Consider the following 24,168-nt stretch of genomic DNA (forward strand, 5'->3'; position numbering starts at 1 on the left):
CATGCGTCATGGACCGCTGCCCCGTTCATTCATTCTCGCCACTTTGCGTTTTACGAGACCTGTTGTTACTTAACGGGTTGTTGATTTGGTCTACGTCAAGTTTCACGCATGCACAAATTTGAATTTCTACCTGGTAATACCTCCTGTGCAAGCCGGGTTAGTTGCTATCATGGATACTAACCTCTTGAATGACTATGAATCCCGAAGCCTCCACGCCGCTGTCCTTGTAGAAAGTGCCGGTGGTATGATGCCTTAGACACCTAGGTAGGTAGTCACCTCCTCACCTAGGTTCCGTTACTCTCAACACGCCGATTTCTGTCCCGATCACCCCCAATCTACAACACTCAACTTGCATTGATCAATGCTAACACTAGCAATGTGCCAATTATTTGCGTCATTCATTACACCAATACTAGACATTTCCCACCTCCGCGTGTTTGTTTTCAACAGCGATGGGGGTGAATTTACCAAAACTACTACACATCTCTGTCGAATCCCTTCATTAAGCCATTCAAACCTGTCACAACCACAACGCCTGAGTTCCCAATTCTTTTACTCGCAATACCGCCAGCAGACCCGCGGAGGCCATTACCACCGCTGTGACTGCCATTTCTACCATTTGCTTTCCTCCCCCGCCCTCGCTGGTGATCCTGTAGTTGTGGTTGTGGTTGCTGGCCATTGCCGTCCGGGTTCGTACTTTCAGTACTGCTTCCATTCTCGCATCCAGCGCCGCTCCCGCTCCCGATACTTCGATGTACGGACGCATTGTCGTCTTCAGCGAGTGACGGAGATACCGGTAAGCCTTGCAATCGTGTCAGAGCGCGCACCCAAGCTGGGTTCTCTGCGATCTTCTCTGGGAGAGAATCCTCAAATGGGACGGCAGCGTGTTGCTGTTGCTGCCGGTGTCTCTTCCTCAGTGTGGAGGCAGCACGCCCGAAATTCATCTTTCGGTTCCCGCGGGCTTGGATCTCGGCTTGTTTTCTGGTAAGCCATTCTTGAGAATGAGTTTGGGGCCAATGGATGCGTGGGTCGATGTCTAGGTACAGAGCTTCGTCTTTGTCTTCTTTCAACGGCGCATTGACTGTTGAATATGAATCGGGGGGGTTGACTGGTACTGTGGTGTCGAGGTCGAGTTGAGGCGGCGGGGAAGCGGCGCCTGGCTGAGAGTATATGAGAGAGTCGAAGCGGGAGGAATCTATTGCCGGAACCTTCGGCTCAGGTCCTGATGGAGGTTTGGTTTGTGATGGTCTTAAATGGAAAGAGGGCCTTCGAGGCTGTGGATTTGGGGTCGAATCGTCCTTCTGACAGGACTGCTGGAGCACTTGAATATCTGCCCCTGACTTATTATGCCCTTGGTCGGTTGAAAGCTCAGATAGTCTCCGGGCCGAATTGCTGAGGGGATCCACAGTCTCGATAAGGGTTGTCGAAGAGGCGACACTGCTCGGTTTCCTCCCAACATAGCCTTCCGTCTCATCATTCGGCGTCTCACCATTTGGTGACAAGTCGGATTCCCGGAAGCTTTGCGGCTGGGAATCGGCTCTAGATTCGGTCGCCGTGGAGTTTGGCTGGTCACCTAGCGATACAGGGTCGGGCTCCCCGGGGTCGTCGATAAACCTAAGCTTAGACCATTTGGGTGCCACTTTCCTCAAAGAAGGTTTTGGGTTCGGCTTTGGGCCCGGTCTACCGGCCCCATCTCTTGATTTCCCAAACTGAGATGAGGTTGAAGCTCGGCGGTCCGCCTGGGGGCTCTTCGGCTGGCTCAAATTTTTGCCAAGAGCCGGATCCGAGGTTGAAAGCCATGGCGGGACAACTCCGTTCACTTTGGCCGCCGTGAAAGGGGTTGAGGGGGGTGACAGCTTCTGCCGTTTCCGTGCGGGATCCCCATCCCGAACCGACCCGGGGCTTGCGGGCGGCGAGTGGACAGGAGGACGAGGCGCTAACGGTCGAGAGGACGGAGGCGACAAGGCCGAAACACCGTGAGAAGAAGAGGGGGCGTTGTCTTGGGACGTTGACTGCCGGACCATAAAGTGAGTCGGACTCACTGCGGTTTTGCGTCTCACGAATGGTTGGCCCTTGCCCGATTCAAGCAACAGCTTTCTCGGGTTAGATCTAGTGAGATCCTGAGAAACTGAGCTGGAGGTTCCCGAAAGGCCTCCTGTGAGAATGCGTGTGTGATTTACCTGGGCGTCTTCCGTGCCTTGGTTGGGTTGGGAGAAAATCCGCAGATGGTCCTCACACACGGTCTGGTGTTTACTGTCGATTCCGGTGAGGCACCCAGGGACAGAGCAGCGGATGATGGGTCCAGTAGAGTCGGTTTCTTGGGCCGTAAAAGGTACGGCAGCTGGGAAAATGGTAGCGGCCGCGGAGGGAGACATTCTGGTGTGGTGGTGTTTGTGGAGGGCTGGGATGGCGGAGCTGGGAGGGGTGGCCCGCGATGGGAGCAGCGCCTTGTCATGGTAGAGGTGGCGTCTCTTCTTTACTTGGCCATCCCGGCAGCGCTTGCAGACCCAATTGCAGCTGTTTATTTGGTTTGGTCAGCCACCCAGGGGCCCGACTAGCGAGCTCAATTGAGCATTATCTGAGGTGGTAGTGAGGGTGAGGTGGGATAGAAAACGGGTGTTGGGAAAGCTAGGTAAGCTAGGGCGAGGCACGGTTTGACGGGGAGTGGGAAGCGCGAGGCAGAGCAGAAGACGGGCTGGCTCGTTGGCCGGATGGGAAAAGAGGACCGGGAAGGCTACAAAAAAGTAAGGTGGGGACGCTGGCTGCACAAACCCGGACCTGGTTGGTGAGCCGAGTCATTGGGTACAGGGGGCCGTCGGGGATTGCTACAGGGGGAAATGGGTGTGTCCAGACTTCGACGGCCGGGGCTAGGAAACAGTGCGTGGGTGGGGACGCCGGGACGGAATACATGGCAGGAAATGGTGATGGGGGGAGCGAAGAGGGAACCTACGTGAGTGCCTGTGGATGAGGCCTCTGGCAGCCAGCATGATAGTATTTGCTGCATTGAACGCATTGGAAGAGGGGATTGCTGACCGCCGCCCACCCTTTGCATCGTCTACAGTGGGGTGCCATGAGCTCACCCTCCGGCCTCGTGTGGCCCAATCTGTCAAGTTGAAAACCACAAGTCAGTTAGCGGCTGTCTCCGTTCGAATGAGGCGACGGGTTTGAATTTCAGAAGAAAACCCCCGGCAATATAATCCAAGAATGTGTCTCAGGTCTTTTCAGTTTTCATTTTGGTCATCATCCAGCATAGCTGCAGCGGTTTCATGGCCCCTAAAGCGACGGATAAACTACCTCGCCTACCTATTAGGTAGGTAGGTTGATATCCAGTGCGTTTCTCTATTTGGTCAGGGCTAGGTGGGATAAGCGGTTTGCTCCCCTTAGTCCATCCCGTTGTTTGCCAGAGCCTTTAGGCCCAGCCTTGTGATATCAATCAAAGCAGGACTCCGAAAGTGGCAGCATCGCTAGCATGAGCCAATGATGTGATTCGATGTATCCAACAACCAGACCCTCGTGACCGACGGACTCAGACGGCGCCTGAGAGGGGATATTGGTGATGGGACGCGTTAGGACGCAATGACCGCGTCGCCTGGGGCCACAATACCAGAAGAGCACAAGGCCGTCTGACCTTTTACCAGTTTGCTCATCATCGACACAGGAGGGGACGAGGGGAGCTTGGAAAACTCAAAGGCTGACCACTAAGAAAAATAGGAACTAACTTACTTGATACAGGAGGAACTTCTAGTCTAAAGGTAGTACGACTTGGAAGTAGCGTTGCCCGGACCGACTAATGTCGGATAGCCGATTGTTGGGTGGACGGAAGGCGGCTTGCTCTTTCTCCCTTGTTCGTGGCTATGACCGTTGAATTGCCGCTGAAAATGCGTAGCGCGGAGCCGAAGGTCAAACCTAAATTTAACAGCCCTTCTTAGTTTACAGTGTTTGGCGGCGGTGATACGGAAAAAAAGAAATGGTCGGGCAAATCGTGAAACCCGACGACTCGCGGTGTGATTTAGCCTTTCCATTAAGGTGAGGCGATGGGAAAGAAACGAGGGCCTTGGATGGGTAATGTGGAAGTTCGATCTGCGAGCGAAGTTCAATCCGCGGCAAGCAAGGCGTGCGGGTGGGTCTACTTTGGCTTGCAGAGATCCGTGCGTCGCTGCGTACCCACGTACCATACTGGGTTTAGCGTTCGAAATGCGGGCCGGGGTTGTTCGCGAAATCAAACTCCTGATCGCGACTTGAGGACAGTACAATCCCTCCTATTCTGGACGATTCGACGACGGAGTATAGTGACATGTTCTTATGCCCCACATAGCTCCGGCGCTCGTCCGTGGATGTGGACTTGACCCGACGCCATGGACTTTTTCAAATCGGCCGTCGCCTCGGCTATGGCCAAAGGGCCTCCTTTCCCCTACAGTTTTGGCGATAAGGTGGACCTTGACCCCTCCATTTGGACCCTTTACAACGGCACCCGAAGGGTATGTATGTCTCAGTCGGCGTACCATCATTCACTTTCTCTCCCTGTTCCGGTCCTTCCCCAAGATACGCCTGTACTGATATCGTGATGTAGGAGGACGGTTCCAACTGCAGCATCTTCTCGTTCGACATCACTACCAATCGTTCCGCGCTGCCTCTTGCCAAGAACGCGGTTAAGAAGTTGAGGACACTTCGACACCCCGGCGTCATCAAAGTGCTCGACACAGTCGAGGTATGACACCGCTCGATTTCCAGCCTGGACAACCCATCCAACGGGCGCTAACACGGTGTTCCGAAACCAAGACCGAATCATATATTTACATTGCGACCGAGCGCCTAGTGCCCCTGCGGTGGCCTGTTAAACGCAAAAGCCTTAGCCCCGAGACGTCAAAATGGGGTCTTTACAACGTTGCGGTGCGTGCACTTGGAGGCAAAGCAAAACACTTTCTAGCATGGCACTATGCTGATGAAGAATAGAGAACGATCAAGTTCATCAACGACGAGGCATCCTCTGTCCACGGCAGTCTAAAGGTGGCTTCGGTATACACCACCGAAAGCGGAGAATGGAAACTCGGCGGATTCGAGGTGCTCAGTAATGTTAAAGACGACGAGGCGGTGATCTACGTGAGGCTCCAACACTTCCAGTCAGTCACTGCTCCGTGAAACTAAACGGTCTCTCTAGACGTATGGCAGCCTTGTACCCGACTCGGGGAGGTACACACCCCCTGAACTCGCTAGGTCCGGCTGGGATGCCGTCAAGCGCAGTCCCCACCAGGCTGTTGATGCTTACCAGTTCGGCGCCCTGGTGTTCGAGGTCTTTAACGGCTCCTTTGGCGGCGGCGACCAGGCGGGGCAGACCAAGAACATACCGCCAAGCATGCAGTCAAGCTACAAGCGCTTGACCAACCCCAACCCCAAGTCAAGACTGAGTGTTGCCCATTTCCTCGAACAAGGCCGTCGCAATGGCTCTTTCTTTGACTCGCCATTGATCAAACTTACCGACGGCATTGAAAACTTGGGCGTCAAGTCAGAGGAGGAGCGTGAAGCGTTTCTCGAGTAAGTGCCTGAAATTTTTTTGTGCTCAAAAAAGATGCGGCGAGCTGACCGGTTTAGCGATTTGGAGCAACTCACGGATGACTTCCCCGAGGATTTCTTCAAGATGAAAGTGCTTCCAGAACTCTTGAAATCGGTCGAGTTCGGCGGTGGAGGCCCCAAGGCCTTCTCCGTCGTAATGAAGATCGCCACGAAACTGTCAAATGAGGACTTCGAGGTCAAAATCACCCCAATATTGATCCGCCTGTTTGGGAACCCCGACAGGGCCATCCGCGTCTGCTTATTAGATAACTTACCTCTTATGATTGACCGGCTACCTCAACGGGTTGTTAATGACAAGATATTTCCACAAATCGTGAGTGAATCGCTTCCATTGGCCTTCAAACCGGATTCTCATATTAGTCTAGGTCACCGGTTTCACCGACGTAGCGCCTGTGGTAAGAGAGCAGACGCTCAAGTCTGTTCTCACGCTCATCACGAAACTCTCAGATCGAACCATAAACGGCGAGCTGCTGCGATACTTAGCGAAAACAGCCAACGACGAGCAGCCAGGGATCCGTACTAACACGACGATTTGTCTTGGCAAGATTGCAAAGTATCTTGGAAGCTCTTCGAGGTCCAAGGTCCTTATTGCCGCTTTTACACGGTCACTGCGTGACCCCTTTGTTCACGCTCGTAACGCATCCCTGATGGCGCTCTCCGTGACATCCGAGTACTTCTCCGACGAGGATTGTGCCCATCGCATCGTACCTGCCATTTGCCCTTCCTTGATCGACAAAGAAAAGCTCATCCGCGACCAAGCGAGCAAGACCATCGACGTCTATCTCGCAAAGATCAAAAAGGCGGCGGCCACAATGCCCGAGACCATACTTCCGCCAGAAACCTCGGCTGCTGCTGCTGCTGGCCCTCGGATGAGTACCCCGCAGCCCACGGAGTCGGCCGCTGCCTCTTGGGCTGGTTGGGCCATTTCCTCCTTCACAAACACCTTGTCTAGTGCGGCGGGTGAAATTCAGTCTTCCTCAACACCCGTTAATGGGGCGGTGGCCGCACCCCCAAAAAAGCACCCTGCGACACCCTCTCAGACCCTCTCTATCCCATCTATCTCCAAACCCCCATTGACCCCAACCGCTCTCACGAACAAAGAGCGTTTCTCTCACGAGCAGTCTTTCCACGACGCCAACAGCGACAACGCGGACGCGGACGATGGAGCTGATGCATGGGGCGATATGGATAACATGATTGACGATGATGACACAACAGCCGGCAACAACGATGCCAGCTCAGCGGCCGAACTTTTCGCCACGGCAGGTCCGAAGTTGCTTAGTACCGCGACGTCCACCACCACCACCCCTCCTAAGAGCAGCACTAAGCCCTCGAGTGCTCTTACTAGCGCAACCGCAACACCCTTCGATGATGGCTCGGAACCAGATTTCGCGGGCTGGCTGGCTGCACAAGCACAAAAGAAGGGCGGGGGCTCCGGAAAAGTCCTGCCAAAGGGTTTGTCCAAATCGAGCGGGGCGTCAAATTCTTCGTTAGGCCCCGCTAAGAAGGCGACCGCAAGTGGCGGTGCGGGGAAGACGAGTAAAGTGCTTTCAGCGGCGCCGGCGAAGAAGAAGAAAGCGATTGACATGAAGCCGAAGCAAGCGGATGATGAGGAGGATGGGTGGGGCGGGTGGTGAGAGATGAGTGTAGACACTGAGGGCCGGGAACCCATCATTTGTGGTAGTAGGTACAAAGGAATGGATGGGTAGGTGGAAATATCCTAAAGGCAGGGGTTTTTGTTCATAAAACACGGCATTGGTATTGGGAAGCGTACACTTAGGGGAGGAGGTTTGGCTACAATAGGTGCTTGAATGTAACTACCGAGGAGGTTGATATAGACTGGGTTGGGCCTGTGGACTGTATTCTATTAGGCTGTGTGAAATTCGTCGATTCGGCGTTGATTGTGGGCAGAGGATGCCAAACATCCGAGTTCAAGTTAAAATCGTGTCTCTTCTGGCGCCAGTTCCCTTGGTCTCAACAACACATACCCCGGCTACGCAATCCCAAATCATGAAAACAAATAAAATACGGCCCATCTATACCGAGAAGATTACTCCCGGCAAGCCTACCCCGATACCTCGTCACCAACATTAACGCAAACTGGCCAACAAGCTGTAACCACACGCTCAGGAAAACCGAAATCGGACCATGACAACCACACTACACCAAATCTATCACCACTTGACCTGAAACTTCTCCCCACTGTCAGGAAATAAATGCCAAGACGCGACCAACCGCCCAACTAAGCACCTAACCCACGCTAGAAGACTCCTTTTGCTCAGGCGGTTCACTTGAGGCCTACAGAGTGCATTCACTAGTTCAATCCAGCTCACGCGCTTCTTTCGCTAAAGGAGGAGCAGGTTCAGAACCCGGCGAGCACTTGACCCGAGGCTCATACGAGGGCCGATGTCGATGGTTGATGGTCGATGGTCTGTCGTCGTAGTTGGCCCACTGATACCTTGCTACAACGATGGGGCTTCAGGAAAAGTTGGGCTGATCAGCGTCCTGCAGGATGAGCACTGCTACTGTGGCTGGAACTGCCTTGGCGGAACCGCGACCGCTGCCTCCTGAGGTTGGAGTGGCCCTAGTGACATGGTATCCGATCAGTGCGTTGAAGAGTTGTTCCTGGTCTCGGCCGTCTTGTGCCCGGCGGGGGTCTCCCAATCGGCATACTTGAAGACTTGCATTTATCGACCCTCGGAGTAGTCGTTGAGCGCGACGCAGACTGCGCCGCGATGATGGCCGTTATATTGACGGATAATTTGCTGTGTGTGCAACTCCCACAGACGTGCATAGTGGTCACTGCATGCTGTTACAAGATATGCGCTGTCGGCACTGAAAGCACAGTCCCACACCCAGCGCTGATGGCCCGTTAGGGTGGCTTCGAGAGGGAAGGCTCGTGGCTCTTCGTCGGGGCCTACGGGCTCCATGTCCTTGACTTCCCAAATCTTGGCGGTGTGGTCAGAGCTGCAGGTAGCTAGCTTCTTTACGTCCGGTGAGAGCAAGATGCGCGTGATATATTCCTTGTGTGCCGAGAAATGAGTCAGGGGGACCAGCTGGGTCCGCTCGTAAGCTTGAAGGAGTTGCCAGACATAGACATTGCCCTACTATTGTCAATACTTGCTTTTCCAAAACAAGGTATGGGTGATAGAGGTAACATACGGCGTTGTTAGCGGCACAAAGAAGGGTGCCGTCGGTTGCGACAGTGACACTGGACACAGACACCTCATCCTCTGGGATGAGCTGGTGGGCGCAGGTGTTCTCAGCGAGATCCCAGAGCCGAATACTACCACTCCTGTCGCAGCTGATGATCTCGCCTTGGTTTGGATGAATAACGACGTCGTTGACTGGGGAACCATGGTTGTAGCTTCTTTGGATACCGTGACCGCCCCTTGTGTCCCAGATCTTTACGGTGCCATCCTCAGAACTTGTTGCGATCCATTTGCTCTCGCAGTGGAATGCAACGCCGGTGATATTGCCTGTGTGACCCTCAAGTGTGGTGAGGGGGGCAGGATTGGTAGAGCGTATATCAAATAGCTTCACACTGTGATGGCCGGCCGCCGCGAGATATCGCTTGTCTGGGGAGATACACAATCGGTTGACTTGTGAATCAGGGTGCTGAATCGTCCGGGAGCAAATTCCGGACAACGCCTCCCAAAACCTAGGCGTCCATTTCGGTCAGCAGGGAGCGAGGGCCAAGATTTGAGACCAAGCCGCGCAATGACGATTCCGCGACCTAGAACACCGAAAATCTCAGACATACCGAATAGTGTGGTCGTAGCCAGCTGTTGCAATGCATTTAGCAATGGATTCATTTCGTTCTGGGATTACATTGTCCTGTCGATCTTACCTGTACAGAGAATGACAGACATTCTAACAACCGCGACTATATAATAGCTGTTTAGTTGAGATTCTGAAATTGGACCGTTCTCAGTGATGAACAGTTCCGAAATCTAGGTACGAATGAGTTGAGGTGGGTTGTTGAAACAACATTATGCATGAACCCAATCCCGAGGATTGGTTCCAGGCGGGGCCGGAATTGTGGGTCCAAGTTGACCCCTTGTCTGCTTGGCTTGGCATCAGCTCTGGGTCTCACTAAACTGCCACAAGGCGCAAACTGAACACCAATTTACGAATCTGTGTCAATACTTCAAGTAATCGTGTTGGTAACTATCTAAGAATTAATTTGTAACTCTCTCACCATGATTCTCCATCGCCTTTTTATCTCCCTTAGAACCCTAGAATATCTTGTACCGCAACTTGAAAATGCCCAGCGCTGTACAGCTGCACAGCACAGACTGAGCGCAAACTACTAATTACAGTACTGGTGTGCATTACTTAGGTAGGTAGGGTACCTATCTAGTGCCCCCAACGTCACGGTCACCCTCAACCGAGGTTTGCCAAAGCCGGCGAGGCGTGGAAACAGAATAAATGTAATCAGGCACGACCTAACACTACGGATAGCAGATTGGACTGTTCCACAACTATGACCTGCGCACGCCCCGCCTACGGAAGCCGACGGAGTATTGCGTAGTTATCTGCACTTTGGTATGTCCCATATACGGCAGAGGACCGTATGTATGTAACCGGTTCGGGTCTCCGAGACCCTCCCCTCGTAGAAGACTTCTGAAGCACCAAGACCGGCATCGTTTTGGCCAAGGCACGGCCAAAATACCCGTGTGGGCTTAACGGTTAAGACATACTCCCATCCTCCAGTATCACCACTACGTCACGCCGTTAGACAAACAAATTCCGCCCACCTTCCTTTTTCTGGCCACCTTTTTTTCTCTTTACCTCTTTCTATCGTTTCTTTTCAGCCCATTTTAGAGTTTAGGCCACATCCATGTGAGTGTACATACCATTGCAAACACCAAACGTAAGACCTCCGGGTTTCCTGAGAGTCGGCTGCAGGCAACAAACTAGGCAAATGAACATCTTTGACCTGTGGTTTCTAGAGTTGTGCTTCTTTTATGTAATGTTTTTGGTACATGGGCATTACAGTTTCACGACGAGTGAGGTGGAGCTCGACGTCCGACTTGGGAATCAGTGGCGCTCCAAATCAACGCTCTGATTGCCTACGTGGATCGATAATACTCGAAGACCATTGCATGTTGTGATAGTGATAGGACCCCAATTTCCATAACCTAATCCTCACGGTTCACTAATTATCTCCTTTTCGGGTCTTTTCTAGGAGAAAGTTACGATTTTGGGAAGTAGTTAGTATTTCACCAGTTCACAAAGTTCCGCCGGGTACACACATAAAAAGGGGGAAAGAGACCGAAAGAGTTAAAACATGCTTGTCCGATTTCCTCATCACTAACTAATCCAACAAGAACACAGAAAAAGACGCAGAAGCGCAGATATGTCAAAAACCCTTCCCCGGACTTCCGTAACTACCGACAACCCAACGCTTAATCCACCAATCCCCCGCCCATCAAGGTACCCATACCACTCAAGTCGTGATATCCATCGCTCTTGGATGGTACCCGCCGTCATCTACCAACCTCGTGTACGGTTCTATGATGAGCGTCCTGGGGCCCTGGGAGGTAGTGACCCCCCTAAACCCGCCAGAGCCGACCCAAACACTCGGTGGTGATTACACGGGCTCAACACTACTTTCTTCCCATGGCAAGAAGGGCAATCGCTTCTCGGATTAGCTTTGATTTGACAACAAGTCTCAGGAGGCTCGCCCACTTTCTCATGTTTCCTGCGCACAGCTGACAGCTGACGAATTGGTATAACCCGTCTGGGTACTGGAAACAACCGCAGGCTGAGGACATGACGTGGGACTTGTTGTAGGGGTGGTTATCGGGTGCTGGACCCTTTGAAAAATATAATACAAGACTAATTATGAGGCGCGCTATTAGTAACGGGTCGTGAGTGAAGGAACTAGGTATTGAAGGTGCTTACTACCAGCACAAGATTTCTGAGGAGAAGAGGCCCGGTCTTATATGCTATGATCGAAGCTCATCAACCTGAGTGATTACCTTCGGGTCCCTTACCCGACAGCCTAGTTCATATTGAGCCGCGATCCGCTTGCCCACCACATTGCCGAGTCATCGGTAGCTATCAAGCCAATAATAGGGGTATCATTCCAGGACGGATGACGGTCGGCTGATCTCGGCGACCCCCCCCCCCTCCTCTTAGGACGACCACCTCTAAGTGCCCATCTTTTTGCAACCCTTCCGTTCCGGAAGGACGGCCACTCCTGTGACCGGTCGATCAGATAGTAGGAGTCCTCAGTTGATGTTTAGCCGAAGTAGCTAGCTCTGAAAGGGTTAGCCGAGCCGGCTCGCGCCGAATCTCACTCCTGCTCCTACAACAAACTCAGCAAGTATCGAAGTCTCTATACTTCGTTATAAAATCTCTCGCCTTGAAGGCGGACACACGGAACCGGCACTTACTTTACAGAAGGAAACGGCCTATGAAAATTGAGAACATGCGAGATGTCCTGCGAGTATTACCCTCAGCCCACTGACGTCCAAATTCAGCACGCTCATAGGTCACGTATATCCTTGGCTCCTGCCCACGAACACTTGCCGCCCTTCAACCATGTGCGTCTTTTTCCTGCAGCTACCCGCGTTCCCTCCGGCGGGGAACAAAAGAAGAAGGGGAGATCGCTCGATGACGCCAAAAAAGATCAAAGCCCAATTCATGTTGGGTCTCATCGAGGGCAGTTTGTGCTACCCCCTCGTCCTTCCCTACGCTTTTCATGTCTACCAAAATAGGGTCGGCCAGACCTAGGGAAATTTTGATCCAGGTTTCATGTCGTAATTTTCATTCTCTTCACGGAAGTATACCAGGGGCAAATATCTTGTGCAGATATAAAGTTGTGTTACGCACCTAAGGTACGAGTCCCAAACTTCGGGTGCAAACATGATATGTAATTACCCAAGGGAGCACGCAGCGCTGAGAAGACATCTACTATCCTTATGCGAGAAACCCTGTAGTTGAGATCCTGCAGGTGTGCCGCTTCTTGAAGAATCCGGGATGGGTAAAGGTGGGTGTATTCCCCGTTTGACCGAGGGTGTGACTGGCAGTCCAAAAAGGTCATGAACTCTGGGGTATAGTGTGCCCACGTGTACAGCCTTCCATTACCAAGGACATTCTCGGCATGCCGCTCTTGGAAAATGAAGCACGAGTTTCTTCTTATAACCCCAGAGGTCTGACGTTTAGGGGGAGGTATCCAGCTCGGATATGGTCGCCGCAAATCGAACACTCCATAGCGGCCAGTTGCGAGCTGCTGTATGGAATTTATGCTTACAACCTGTGCATTCGAAACGATTTCGGGGCCCTGTTGGACCCTCGATGATTGCTCTCATGTAGCAATGGTAGAATCAAGCTCCCAACATCAAGGACCGCGGCAGGGTCAGAGATCCCCCACCCGTCGCTCGTTGACCGCCCAGGTGGTCAAGACCGGGACACGGTTGGCTCGGGTACACGAGCAGCCACCCTCCTTTTGTCCCTTCTCTAAGGCTGCAGCTGGGGACAAAACTAAGACATTATCGGAGGCGGAAGCAGATGCAAGCTTACAGTCAGTAGAAACTCTCAAACGAACCGACAGACCCGCGCCTCTCGCGGAGTAAGTGAGGGGCAATGATCACACCGGTTCATCCCGCACGTTCCCTCGATGAGGGGCAGATGTCCGAAAGGGGGAAGAGACAGGAACCTGGGAGCGGGCCGAATTCAAAAACATATGGGCTTACCGAGTACATCAAGACCCGGACTGATCGTCCTGACCGCGGGTATTACCCCTCCCAGCCGTGAGTACTGTGGACTCGAGATACTAGAAGGAGATGCCGATAACCAGCAAATAGCATTTCGGCGTTATCCCCGCTCCCCCATTACCCTGCGTCTCGCAACGAAATCCGAGCTCAGCGCATTCTTCCTTTCCCCGCTGAGGTTATCTCAGTCAGCCCCCCCCCCAAGCTCCCCATGATTGCTCCTGCCCAACAGACGTCGATCCTTGCATGCCCAACATGTGCTTTCGCACTTGCATGTTCATCCCTTCTCCCCACGGGGCGCCCGACCCTAAATACCACGTTATGGTTGGAATGTGGCTCTCGTACTCTGACTTTTCCCCTTAGGGGTCTAACATACTCGCTAGTCGCTACGTAGAGGAAGCTATTGCCAAAAACAACGGGGAAAGCATATCTTCAGCCGTTTTGCTTAGAGGAGACTGGACTCCATGAGCAGTTTGTGTATCACGGATGAAGGTACATGTACACTAGTCGCGCACGGGAACGAGAACAACGGTTGAAAGTTCACCGGTCCCCATCCTTTTTCTGGAGAGGCTGCAACGTAGCACCCAATGGCGCGGGAACCGAAGGGAGATCGCCAAAATCAACTGACCAACACACATATTTCGAAGTTATCTTTCTTCCCTGACAAGTCTTGGTATGACGGGCGCATGCAGACCGGTCCCATAAAAGACTCTTTCCGTTTCGGTCCACAACGGCCAGGCTGGAACGTATCATTGGAAAGGTCGGCCGGGGCTGTCTTTCATCGCCGTGAGAGTGGGAGCGTAGGTAGTACAACCTTTGATGAGGGGTGCACGAGCACGGGTTCTTCGGGCCATAATTCCCACGAGGTTGAGCAGAAAAGTCGGCCGACCAAGTCGCCGCCAGCCGTCTCCTCTTAACTTTTCCCGCCTCCCCTCCCGCCCGCCTTTTCTCCCTGTGTTAATCGTGGTTCGAAGTTTGTAATCGGCTTCCTACGCAGTAGTACACCGTTGTTCAGACAGGGAGAATTTTCTGCTCTAAGATGTCGAAAAGTTGGCCCGCAGATGAATAATAGTCAAGTGTCTCGATCCATCCTCTGTTTAGGGTATGTTTTGCGGAAAGAAGCGCGGGGTTGAAGCTTGACCTGGTCTTTTTCTAGTAATTACCTTCGAGATGTGCTATGATGTGCGGGGTTGAAGCTTGACCTGCTCTTTTTCTAGTAATTACCTTCAAGATGTGCTATGATGTGCGGGGTTCCACTAGCCGTCTACCATTAGGGTTAGGGTTGATAAGCCAGAGTGATGCGATGCGTGCCTCACCATCAGCAGGATTTACGCTACAGAAAAATGCTGCAGAGCGTATCAGCGCGTTGTGAAATACATTCTATCTCTCAGCGCGCCTCAGGAGAAAACACTACGCAAGCCCCTACTGTCGGATTTCGAAAATACCTAGTAGTGTTAGATCTGACGAAACCTAGATGATGTCTGCGCCGTTTTTATCCCTCTCCGAGGGTTGGGAGTTGTGTAGAAGCTAGACTCTTCTACCCGCAACATAAACTTTACGGCCTCAACGCCGCGATACCGAATCTCAACCCACGCTCTGAAGTGGTTACTAATAAACAATTCGTCGGCCAACGGGGCGTCAACTTTCACTAGCTTTATGGCAATACGGTAAGGAGAACTCGGGTCTAAATGCCATATTCACCGTTCCTTGCCAATACGTGATGTTTTTCTCCAGCGTTTTCTTCTTTTCTTCAACAAAAAATAAAATATAGAGTAACATGAGACAGCGAAAGAAACAGACTTCGGCGCCGACCCCCTGCTCAGGCCCTTCGCGAACCACTGCACAGCCTCAAGACAGCCGACTCTCATTGACATCCAGGAACGACAGCCTCTCGCTTCTCTGAAATAGGCTGCTCCTATTGGTGGTCTTCCTCTGCCCCAGCTGTTGGCTGTGGGCGAACATATGCAGACGTGGGTGCGTGGTTCGAGATTGGGGGCCAAAATGGCAGGCCGCAGGCCTGGGGGACCACCACCCAAGCGTTTCCCGGAACGGCTTGCCCTCTTCGCGTGAGCATGGGGTTTGGGCAACTTGTTTCCTTCAAAGACAGAGTGAATGTCACCGGGTCTCAAGTCGCCCATCCACTCCTGGTTTGTTGAGGTTGCTTTCCCAACATGCCGGCAACTTAATGGTTATGGGGTCTTGCCGGCCTGTGCTTTGTTGCACATGTCGCCGCCGACACCGGAGACGATTTCTCAAACAATTTGTTTTCTGACCTTGCACCGTAGGTACTTCCTGCTCTCATACATCACACAGTCTACAGTGGGATGTAAACTGACATTAGATGTGACTATAGGTTGCTGGCATTGTTTGGCGAGAGGGTAACGATGCAGTTTATGAGCCAGGCTACAGGATGGGCTGACAATATTATCCTGGCGATGGCCCCGTTGGGCGTTATCACCGCCATCGTTGGTGCCATTCGAATTGGTGGTCCGCATTGGCTGCGAGCCATTATCGGGAGAGCCAGAGAGAGCCGCGCCACAGTTGAAGCCGAACTCATGTCATAGACTTCCCAGGAAATATGTGAGCTCTGGAATGACTAGCAGATTGTTCGCGTAATGGGGAAAGCCCCAATTCGGGAATTTGTCGTATTGTTTCTTAAAGAGCAAAACCCGAAAAGCGGGGACGATGAGAAGGATGGCTATATCCAAGTCATGGAGTTGCGGGATGGCGAGAGAGAGCGTGAAGAGAGGAAGCTCTACGACAAGTTTCGAAGAAAGGAGACGCAGGAAAAGATGCACGGAAATACAACAGACCATACCGAAGGAAACGAGGCGAAGACGGCAGAAGATGATCCCCGGGAGGATATTGGGAGCGAAAGTAATGGAAACGAGGACAGCAACACACAGGATCCTAACAAGTACCTTGAGAAACATGGTTAATTACTCAATAACCTCCCCAGCCCCAGTTCTCTGCCCATTGTAGCCAATCTAATCAACTCGAGTCCATTAGTACCTCACCTTCGTAGCGCCGCAACAAATTTCTTCAGAGCTGTCGGAACCCTCCTGTCTGTGCTTGTCCAAAACTTGCCTACCGCTGTCCCCAAACTCAAGGCGATGCTGAAAAGGAATACTCAGCGGAGCGGCGATCTTGAACAGCCGCACAAAGCCCGTCAGAGAGCATCAACTTGGAGGAGACTGGCCAGAACGGCCCAGCAAGTTTGGATGAGTGTAATCTCAATCAACCGATCACCGTGATCCAGAACGTGACCGCCCAGACGCCAAACCTTACTCTCAATGTACGAAACAAGCTGGGCCGGGGTGAATTATATTTTGTGGCGGCGACCGGAACTTTCCTACAACTTGGGGTCCTCGTATTTTCCGGATTTACCGCTTATCACCCCCCGTTCAGGCTCGAATGGCTCAAGAATGACATGCCCGTCGCTGACTATGCCTATCCTTGCAATGCCACCGGCACCCTACTCTTAGTAGTTGGCATGCTGGTATGTTCTTACGTTGTTGAGAGCAGCACGACAGAAGACAGCTACCGGCCCGCCGAGCACGAGGGACGTGAGGCTCGTGTGGTCTGGCTACAAAGATCGGGAATAGTCAATGACCAGCGCTTCGAGTCCTTTGCGGTATACCCCCAAGAGCCGTCTGCCTTGATCACAACATCAAAGCGGAAGAGATCTCAGTCCGGCCTAGACCTAGTTATCACCGTGGTTGGAACAGTTGTTAGCCTGGTCGGTTTTGTCTTGCAGTTCGTTGGCCTGCGCGGCTTACACTGGTCTTCCTCGATTGCCCAACTCATCGCAACCGGTAGCATGGTCATGCTCCGAGCTTGGGTCCGCCGTAATCTTGCAACACTGCCGGAGTATGCCCCGCTACTTCCAGGCCATGAACTGGATTGGTTAGCGATGTCCCTTGGGGCGGACACCGCAAACCCCATGTGGATGTCAGGACCCCAGCATGTTAAAATCCCGAAAGATTCCAACGAAATGTCCGCAAAGGAGAGCCCCGAGAAACCCGGAGATAGAGGCCACCAAAACTGGCACTCTAGACCGGGTTCATGGAAGGCTCTTGACGTGTTCGGACCAGAGGCTCCGACCATGGTGAGTGAGTTCGACGATGAGATTTATGATAGGATGTCGGGAGTAGAATACGACAATGACAACAGTTCATTAGCGATGTCGGCAGCAGCGGATGACATGGCCGAGAATTTGGGTCCTGATCAACAAAAGGAAGCTACACCACAAGCCACATATCTTGGAGTCGAGTGCGAAGCATCACCGTTCTCGCAGTCAAACAGGGTGCATCAGTTGATGCTAGTAAGGAGAGACCTTGGCAAGATTTCTGACTAGCAAGGGCCTGCCGCCACTGAGGCCATTGCTCTGACCCATGCAATCGAAATAACCATGGATTCGCTCTTTGGTACCACAAACACAGTCGGAGATGTTATCCGTTGGTCTCTACCGGCCATCGGCCTCCTTGGGGAGAGCTCACACAGTGGCTCTGTCGAGTTCCGCGTGGAGCGAGGTGAGACTGGGAGGTGGAGAGCCTTCTCCGATGAGATTGAGGCCGCACTATCCCTGTGGCTCTATTCAGTGTATGAGGATGAAGACCCCCTGGGGGGCGGAGGAAAGCTGCTGGGGCGAGAAAGTGAGGCAGCGAAGGGCGTACTCGATATCAAGCCTCTGCGCTCCGGGGATGACGCTTGGCTCAGGACGAAAGGGACTCTGGCAAAGCGAAACCTGAAGCTCCTGGGTCCCCATACGTTAGCCCTCCATCGAGACCTTCGGTGGTGGGTGCCCGATTGTGCTGCCCGGGTTGTGGCCGCTTGTGCAGCAGACCCGGGTGTTGAGATCAGGAGATTTCTCGCCCCTGAGCCCAACAAACTGGAAGTTGCCGTCCATCGCGTCGCCGGGTGTGCATCTAGCTGGAACTACACGGAAAAGACCTCGGTGTATACTGCTCCTATACCCCGCGAGGCCATCCCCAGGGACGAAGATATCGATCCTCAATGGACCTTGGCGGTTGAGACGCACACCCCGCTAGCAACTTTATATTCCCAACACCTCCTCACTGCCTTCATGTGGGCTGCGGCGAAGGAGATGCAACCGTTACCCGGCAGTGCGGAGATTTGGCCAGCCCAGATGAACGGCACAGCCGATGCAGGTGCTCCGGAGTGGCAATCATTCGAAGTACGAGATACACAAATCCAGACTCTAGCGGAGGATATCCGAGGTACCGGGATCGGAACACTAGATGATGTCTACCTAGCCATCATTCCCCCACTAAGTATGCACAATAAGCTACCGCAGCCGGACACCAGCGACTGGGCCCTGCGATACGTTGCGGCGGCCCAGCAGAGCGGGCAGTGGGAAGAAACCACCGCAGCCTATCTGTGGCTTTTTCGCGCTGCGAGAACTTTCCCTGGGCACAATTTCAATAGGGCGGTGGTTTTGTTAGTGGTATATTGGGCAACAATCATGAATGGTATCAACCGAAGCCAAGCTCTGTACTTGGACCATCGGGTCCAAGCATATTTGCTCAACGCCCGATCTGCGCTCGAGCAGGTCTTGCGGGAAATCGACGGGGGGGTTCTGAGAACCATTGTGGCATTGTTCACGTTGCAGGGCCGTCCTTGGGAATGCCAGTTGCTTCACCTCGTCAGTGGAATCCCGGAAATAGACGAAGAGGCAAAGACCGTGTGCGAAACCAAGGACCTCCATTTCCAAGATCTACATTGGCTGGCTCTTCGGGGAAGGGGCCTGGAAGTAACCACCCTGTTGTCCAAGGCCGGCGTGAACGTCAACGATCGAGATGTTCTTCATTGGACAGCGCTCCACTACGCTGTCTCGAGGGCTGGGCTGTCCCGTGTCCCAGAATATCTTTTGCATCGACAAGCCGATATCCACGCAGGGGACGTACGCGGCCGCACACCGTTGCATTATGCCGCCTGGTATGGAACGTATTCGCGCGAGCAGCTGTCCCATGCGCGTTCCGGTCTGACGGCGCCAGACCTGAGTGGAAGGATACCGCTCGACCATGACTCTCAACAGGACAAGTACTTAGTTGAACAGCTTTTACAAGCACGCCCTAGGATTAATGACCCAGACATGGAAGGAAGGGCACCATTACATTATGCGCTCGTGGGAGGAAACCGAGGGGCAATGGAGCTGTTGATTGGGGCCGGCGCGGACATCAACCGGGCGGATGTATGGGGGTGGACTCCATTGCACCTGGCTGCCCACAGAGGGAGGAAAGACCTTCTCGAATGTCTCCAAGGAGCAAACTTCAATTTGCGAGACTACGATGGCCGGACTATTCTGCATCTCGCTGCCATGGCAGAGGACGGCGCAGCAAGCGACAGCCCCGAGCTCATCGAATTCCTCATCCGCGAAGCCGGGCTGGACAACGAGGCGCAGGACATCGATCGGCGCACACCGCTGCATTTAGCGTCTGTAGCAGGCCGGCAAGCCAATGTAAAGCGTCTCATCGAAGCCGGCACCGACTTGTCAAGAAAAGATGCGTTCGGCGACACGGCACTACACCTAGCGGCCAAACGAGGGCGTGAGCCCGTCGTCCAATGCCTGGTCGAGGCTGGAGCTTACATAGATTCGAAGAACAGAAAAGGCAACACTCCGCTGCATCGGGCTGCGCAGGAAAAGCACGATACCGTTGTTCGGTGCCTCATTACGAGAGGGGCCGATGCGAATGCGCAGGATGTGTTGGGCTGGACACCGCTGCACGAAGCGGCTAATCAAGGTGATGAAGCTATGTTTCAGTACCTTGTTTGACAAAGGGGGTGCGAATCCGGAAATAACAAACACGGACGGCAAAAACCCCGCGTCAAATACTCGCTTGGAGAAATGAGACGGACAAGATGAATGTCTTCGACAGCTAGCTAGGGTCAGTAGGCAACTAAGGACACATCACATATCGCTCAAGCGACAATAGTTTGGAACAGACGCCACTTCAATGTGGGACGATGAGAAAGCGTGAAATTTATAGTTTGGAAAAGAATATATAACTGGGGAACTAACTATCTCCCATAAAGAAGTTACCCCTCCAACCTCGTGATAATAGAGAATAGTCACCTTATTTTCAGCAAGACGAAAAACCTGACATGCACTGCACTCTTATTAGCCCAAAACATGAAAGACTATATTTGCATCACAAACCTAAGATATACTAGGTCACCCTGAATCAGACCACACGGCCCTCCGGGAACCGAAATAACGATGCGGGTGTAGCAGCCCAAGGCAAAACCACGAACTTGATGCACCACAAAGCTGCGGTTATGAATCAACTTGAACGGGCAACCCTTCCGGACCCGCTGAACATAGAAGACATTATGTCGTCCCTAGAAACGTGGGGTCAAGGAAAGGGGGCAGCATACACGGCCTTCAACTCTCTACAAGCCACAGTGGGTATAGCACATGCCTAAAACACACAAGGCATATCATGAAAGTGATTCCATTCCTATCTTAATCTGTAGCACATGACTCGTCTCAATCTGGTATCCGTCCTTGCCTCGTCACCACGGGTGGAGGGAAACCTCCTAGTTGAGAGCAAGTATAATACGACCATCCGTAAAGCCCACAAAGAATGACCACTGGGATAACGCCCATAACCACCAGAGCACAACCCCCATCGATGCCCGTCGGGAAGCGAGAGACATCTAGCTTGAGCCAGGCAAGATCGCCAAATAAAACACCTCGTCCGAATAAACACCTCATAGGAAAGAATCGTTAGTTAACCCCTGCCCCTATATCCCGTTTCCGCCCTATCCCGTTCTCCAGATCGTGACCGCGTTGGTGTCCCTGAAACTCCAGCGCAAGTCCAACCCTGAGTCAATCCGCAATCCTACCGCCTTCAAGCCCCGACCCAATGCTCCTAAAACCAGACCCGTAGCGACATAACAAAGGAAAAGCGAGGTTTTAAAAAAACCAGTTCAGGAATGCGGAAATCGAGGAGATCCCGGTAAGGGTCACCCCTACTTAGGCAAATGTCGGCGCAGTGTAGATGAGCGTTCCAACGATCATAGCCCCGGCGGTGACTCCACCCAGGGCAGCATAGCCAAGACGCTCGGCAACATCTAAGATACGCTTCTTCTTTGCGGGCCGCTCCGTGGTCGGGCCCGCTGCCTTGGGGTTATCCTCAACGTTTTCAGTGGCCTCTTGGATAGCCACGGGAGGCTCCGGTACCGACGGTTGTTGTTGGCCATCCTCTTCGTTGACCAATGAAGACTCCAAGGCAACCCGGATATCCTCGGCTGCCGCCCATTGCTCCTGTTCTTCCGATATTTCGTCCGCTTTACGCTTTAGACCCTTAGGAACTTCATCCGAGATCGTCTGCGGCAAGGCGGGGGCAATCGGTGTTGCCGAAAAGTCGGGTTCCAACTGCGGGATATCGTTGGCGTTCGCTTTCTCCGGCATAATAGCTTGTTCAGCGGGGCCAAAGCTATAATGACTTGGTACATCAACCGAGTCGTCTTGATTGCAAAGGTCCTGCACAGAAGTAGGCCGAGCCTGTGTTGATCTCTTCTCCAGAGTGGCCTTATTCTCCTCTCTCGCCAGAAAGAAGTCGCTTTTTCCGATCTTAGCCCCGAGAGATTCGGCAAGCTCCATTGAAGTGGGTGAATCAGTAGGTAGAGGGTGCGGACAAGAGGACTGTTGCATCCCGCCACTCAAGGCCCATCCAACACTAGGTTGGCGCAAGCTAGGCAACGGAGCGGGGAGCGTTGACAACGACTCTACCAAAGGCATGATTTCGGGGAAATCGTTTGGGCAGTAGGGAACTCTGTCCCATATGGCCCCAGGGTCGACTGGAAAGCGTAAGATAGTGTCATTCAAGGTCAAGTACGTTAACTTACCCCCAAGGGGCTCAGCACTCATTGAGCCGGTATCCCCAGATTCCAACTCGTCCTCAGAACCCATTTCGAGATCTTCGTCGTAAACCGGGGGTGAGGAGTCATTGTCTTCCTCATCAATCTCCAAGTTGCTCTCATTCTCATCATCCGAATACCCGCTTTCGTAGTCGGCAGAAAGTTCGGACTCGTCATCGTTGTCGGTCTTACCAGACCAGTGCTCTTCAGCCTGAAGCGGATGCCAGGCCGGAACATCAATGGGGCCTGGAGGCTTCATGGAGTACCCGGCCGGGGAGCCGGTCAGGTGGGAGTCAAGTGTGATATCAGGGCTGCGCACGTGATTCTCTGCAGGCTCGATGTTACTATTAATGTGACCCGGGGTCCCAAATGGTGTAGAAAGGTCAATGGTTTCACTTTTCCACTCATTGGTAGTCAGATCGATGACTTGGTCATCAGTTCCTTCATCGTCTGAGCCGTCGGGTACTTGAAAGGTCCCATCGCTAACATCGTAGATTAGAATGTGGTAGCTCATTGGAATTTGGGATTAATAAACTTACCGATTCGGGAATTGTACGCCAACCCTGACGGTAGTTGGTATGAATTGCTCGGTGCCTCGCCAGATCGGAGCACCAAATCGAAGTGAGTCCCCATCCTTGACCTCATATGAATGGTCTTTCGGGACTCGGTCGTTATCATTGACAAATGTCCCATGAAGGGAGCCTAGGTCCCTGATCTGGATCTTCTGGTAGATAGTTAGCAATGCATTGAGGAGGGAAGCACCGAGCTACTTAGCGACGACGAACCTTCTCGTCCATTGTTACCGAAAGTCTGGCATGAAGCCTAGACATTACAGGACTATCGAACCACCCGTTATCCTTGGCTGCAACGAACCCCTTTCGGGAATCCTTTGAGGCTCTCCCAATGGATATATCTAAATGTCCGGGGTAGAGGATTATACGGCGTTCTGGGATCTGGAGGTTGGCACCAGACGCTCCGTCGGGTGTGAGGCTTAGTACAACTAAAAATCCGACCATGTCAGTTGAGCCTCGAGCGTACCACCAACAGTTGGGCAAGTTATAAAGAAAATGAGATAGAGATAGGGGAAACCAGTACGCACCGGACTTGGCGGGGTCAGGAGCTGACGCCATATTTTCTTCATCCGCCGCAAGGACGGTGTGGGCCGTGGGAGGATGGGTATCGACTTGGAGGAAGCAGAATCAACCTCGTAGATGGGGCACGGTGCCAGGCGTAACTACCTCTAGAGAGGATCGCGAGACGAGCGTTGTCGTCTACCGCTATTGGTGGCGTCAAGCCCGTCCTTGCGGTATGCTTATGTTGGACGACTTTGGTTTGCCCGCGAGAAGCGGGAACGGTCGGATACGGAAAATCAAGGTCTGTTTCCTAAAAGGCTCTTAGTGCGAGAGAAACTCAGCAAGAAGTTCCTTGAACACGGCCGTGAAGTGAGGTAGGTGGTGGGGCACCTTAGGCAAAGCATGGAGCCCGGCACAAGGGCTCCCGTCTGTGTGTGTGATCTGACCGGCTGCACCGTGCTCGGGGTGGGAGATTCTGAAAACAAGGGATGGTCACTCCTTCCTTGAAAATCAGCGTAGGGTTTAAATTTGGAATGCCCGGACGATGCGGAAAAAAAGTCATAAATTCTTCAGGCAAGTTCTTGAGTAGGTATCTCTTCTTTCTTTCCTATCGGAATCAGGTAACCTGTTGGTGGTCATGGGATTGGGGCTCTCCAAGCGGCGGGGCGCTGGGGTGGGGTGAGACCAATGCGGGGTCTTTGACCAACGAACTCAGCCAACTCGCAACATCCTCTCTTGAAACGTTGGAGCATTGAAGATGCCTGGCTTCCCGACATCATAATTTATACTTCATATTTCTGCTTCCCTCTTTTTTCTTTCTTTCTTTTTCTTTTTTTTTTCCAGTTCCCAGAGATTCTTGCATTGAGGAAAGCACCCATGAACTCCGCAATGTCGTCAACCGAAACCTCCCTGAT

The 24,168-nt window shown here is 52.8% G+C and overlaps 4 protein-coding genes across 4 annotated transcripts; 2 read left to right on the top strand and 2 right to left on the bottom strand.

The window, feature by feature from the left end:
* Positions 1 to 4,355: 4,355 nt before the first annotated feature.
* Positions 4,356 to 7,208, top strand: C8A04DRAFT_33567 (armadillo-type protein; the record flags this gene model as incomplete). The annotated part of the gene is made up of 7 exons (XM_062782507.1): positions 4,356 to 4,478; positions 4,571 to 4,708; positions 4,780 to 4,890; positions 4,954 to 5,100; positions 5,159 to 5,532; positions 5,590 to 5,884; positions 5,937 to 7,208. The coding sequence occupies 7 exons, from the start codon at positions 4,356 to 4,358 to the stop codon at positions 7,206 to 7,208; spliced, it is 2,460 nt and encodes an 819-aa protein (XP_062641403.1).
* A 1,050-nt stretch (positions 7,209 to 8,258) lies between these two features.
* On the bottom strand, positions 8,259 to 9,443 carry C8A04DRAFT_23826 (WD40-repeat-containing domain protein; the record flags this gene model as incomplete). Its single annotated transcript, XM_062778829.1, has 4 exons — positions 8,259 to 8,675; positions 8,734 to 9,232; positions 9,335 to 9,356; positions 9,422 to 9,443. 4 exons carry the CDS (start codon positions 9,441 to 9,443, stop codon positions 8,259 to 8,261), a joined length of 960 nt encoding a protein of 319 aa, XP_062641404.1.
* A 5,853-nt stretch (positions 9,444 to 15,296) lies between these two features.
* On the top strand, positions 15,297 to 20,091 carry C8A04DRAFT_33569 (uncharacterized protein; the record flags this gene model as incomplete). The annotated part of the gene is made up of 9 exons (XM_062782508.1): positions 15,297 to 15,361; positions 15,649 to 15,835; positions 15,896 to 16,229; positions 16,469 to 17,262; positions 17,390 to 17,403; positions 17,436 to 17,619; positions 17,653 to 18,867; positions 19,375 to 19,570; positions 19,697 to 20,091. 9 exons carry the CDS (start codon positions 15,297 to 15,299, stop codon positions 20,089 to 20,091), a joined length of 3,384 nt encoding a protein of 1,127 aa, XP_062641405.1.
* Positions 20,092 to 21,294: 1,203 nt separating this feature from the next.
* Positions 21,295 to 22,978, bottom strand: C8A04DRAFT_23828 (uncharacterized protein; the record flags this gene model as incomplete). Its single annotated transcript, XM_062778830.1, has 4 exons — positions 21,295 to 22,121; positions 22,170 to 22,663; positions 22,721 to 22,905; positions 22,967 to 22,978. The coding sequence occupies 4 exons, from the start codon at positions 22,976 to 22,978 to the stop codon at positions 21,295 to 21,297; spliced, it is 1,518 nt and encodes a 505-aa protein (XP_062641406.1).
* Between the last annotated feature and the right edge of the window lie 1,190 nt (positions 22,979 to 24,168).

This window comes from Dichotomopilus funicola (assembly GCF_033296635.1).
Source record: "Dichotomopilus funicola strain CBS 141.50 unplaced genomic scaffold C8A04scaffold_1, whole genome shotgun sequence".
NCBI lineage: Eukaryota > Fungi > Ascomycota > Sordariomycetes > Sordariales > Chaetomiaceae > Dichotomopilus > Dichotomopilus funicola.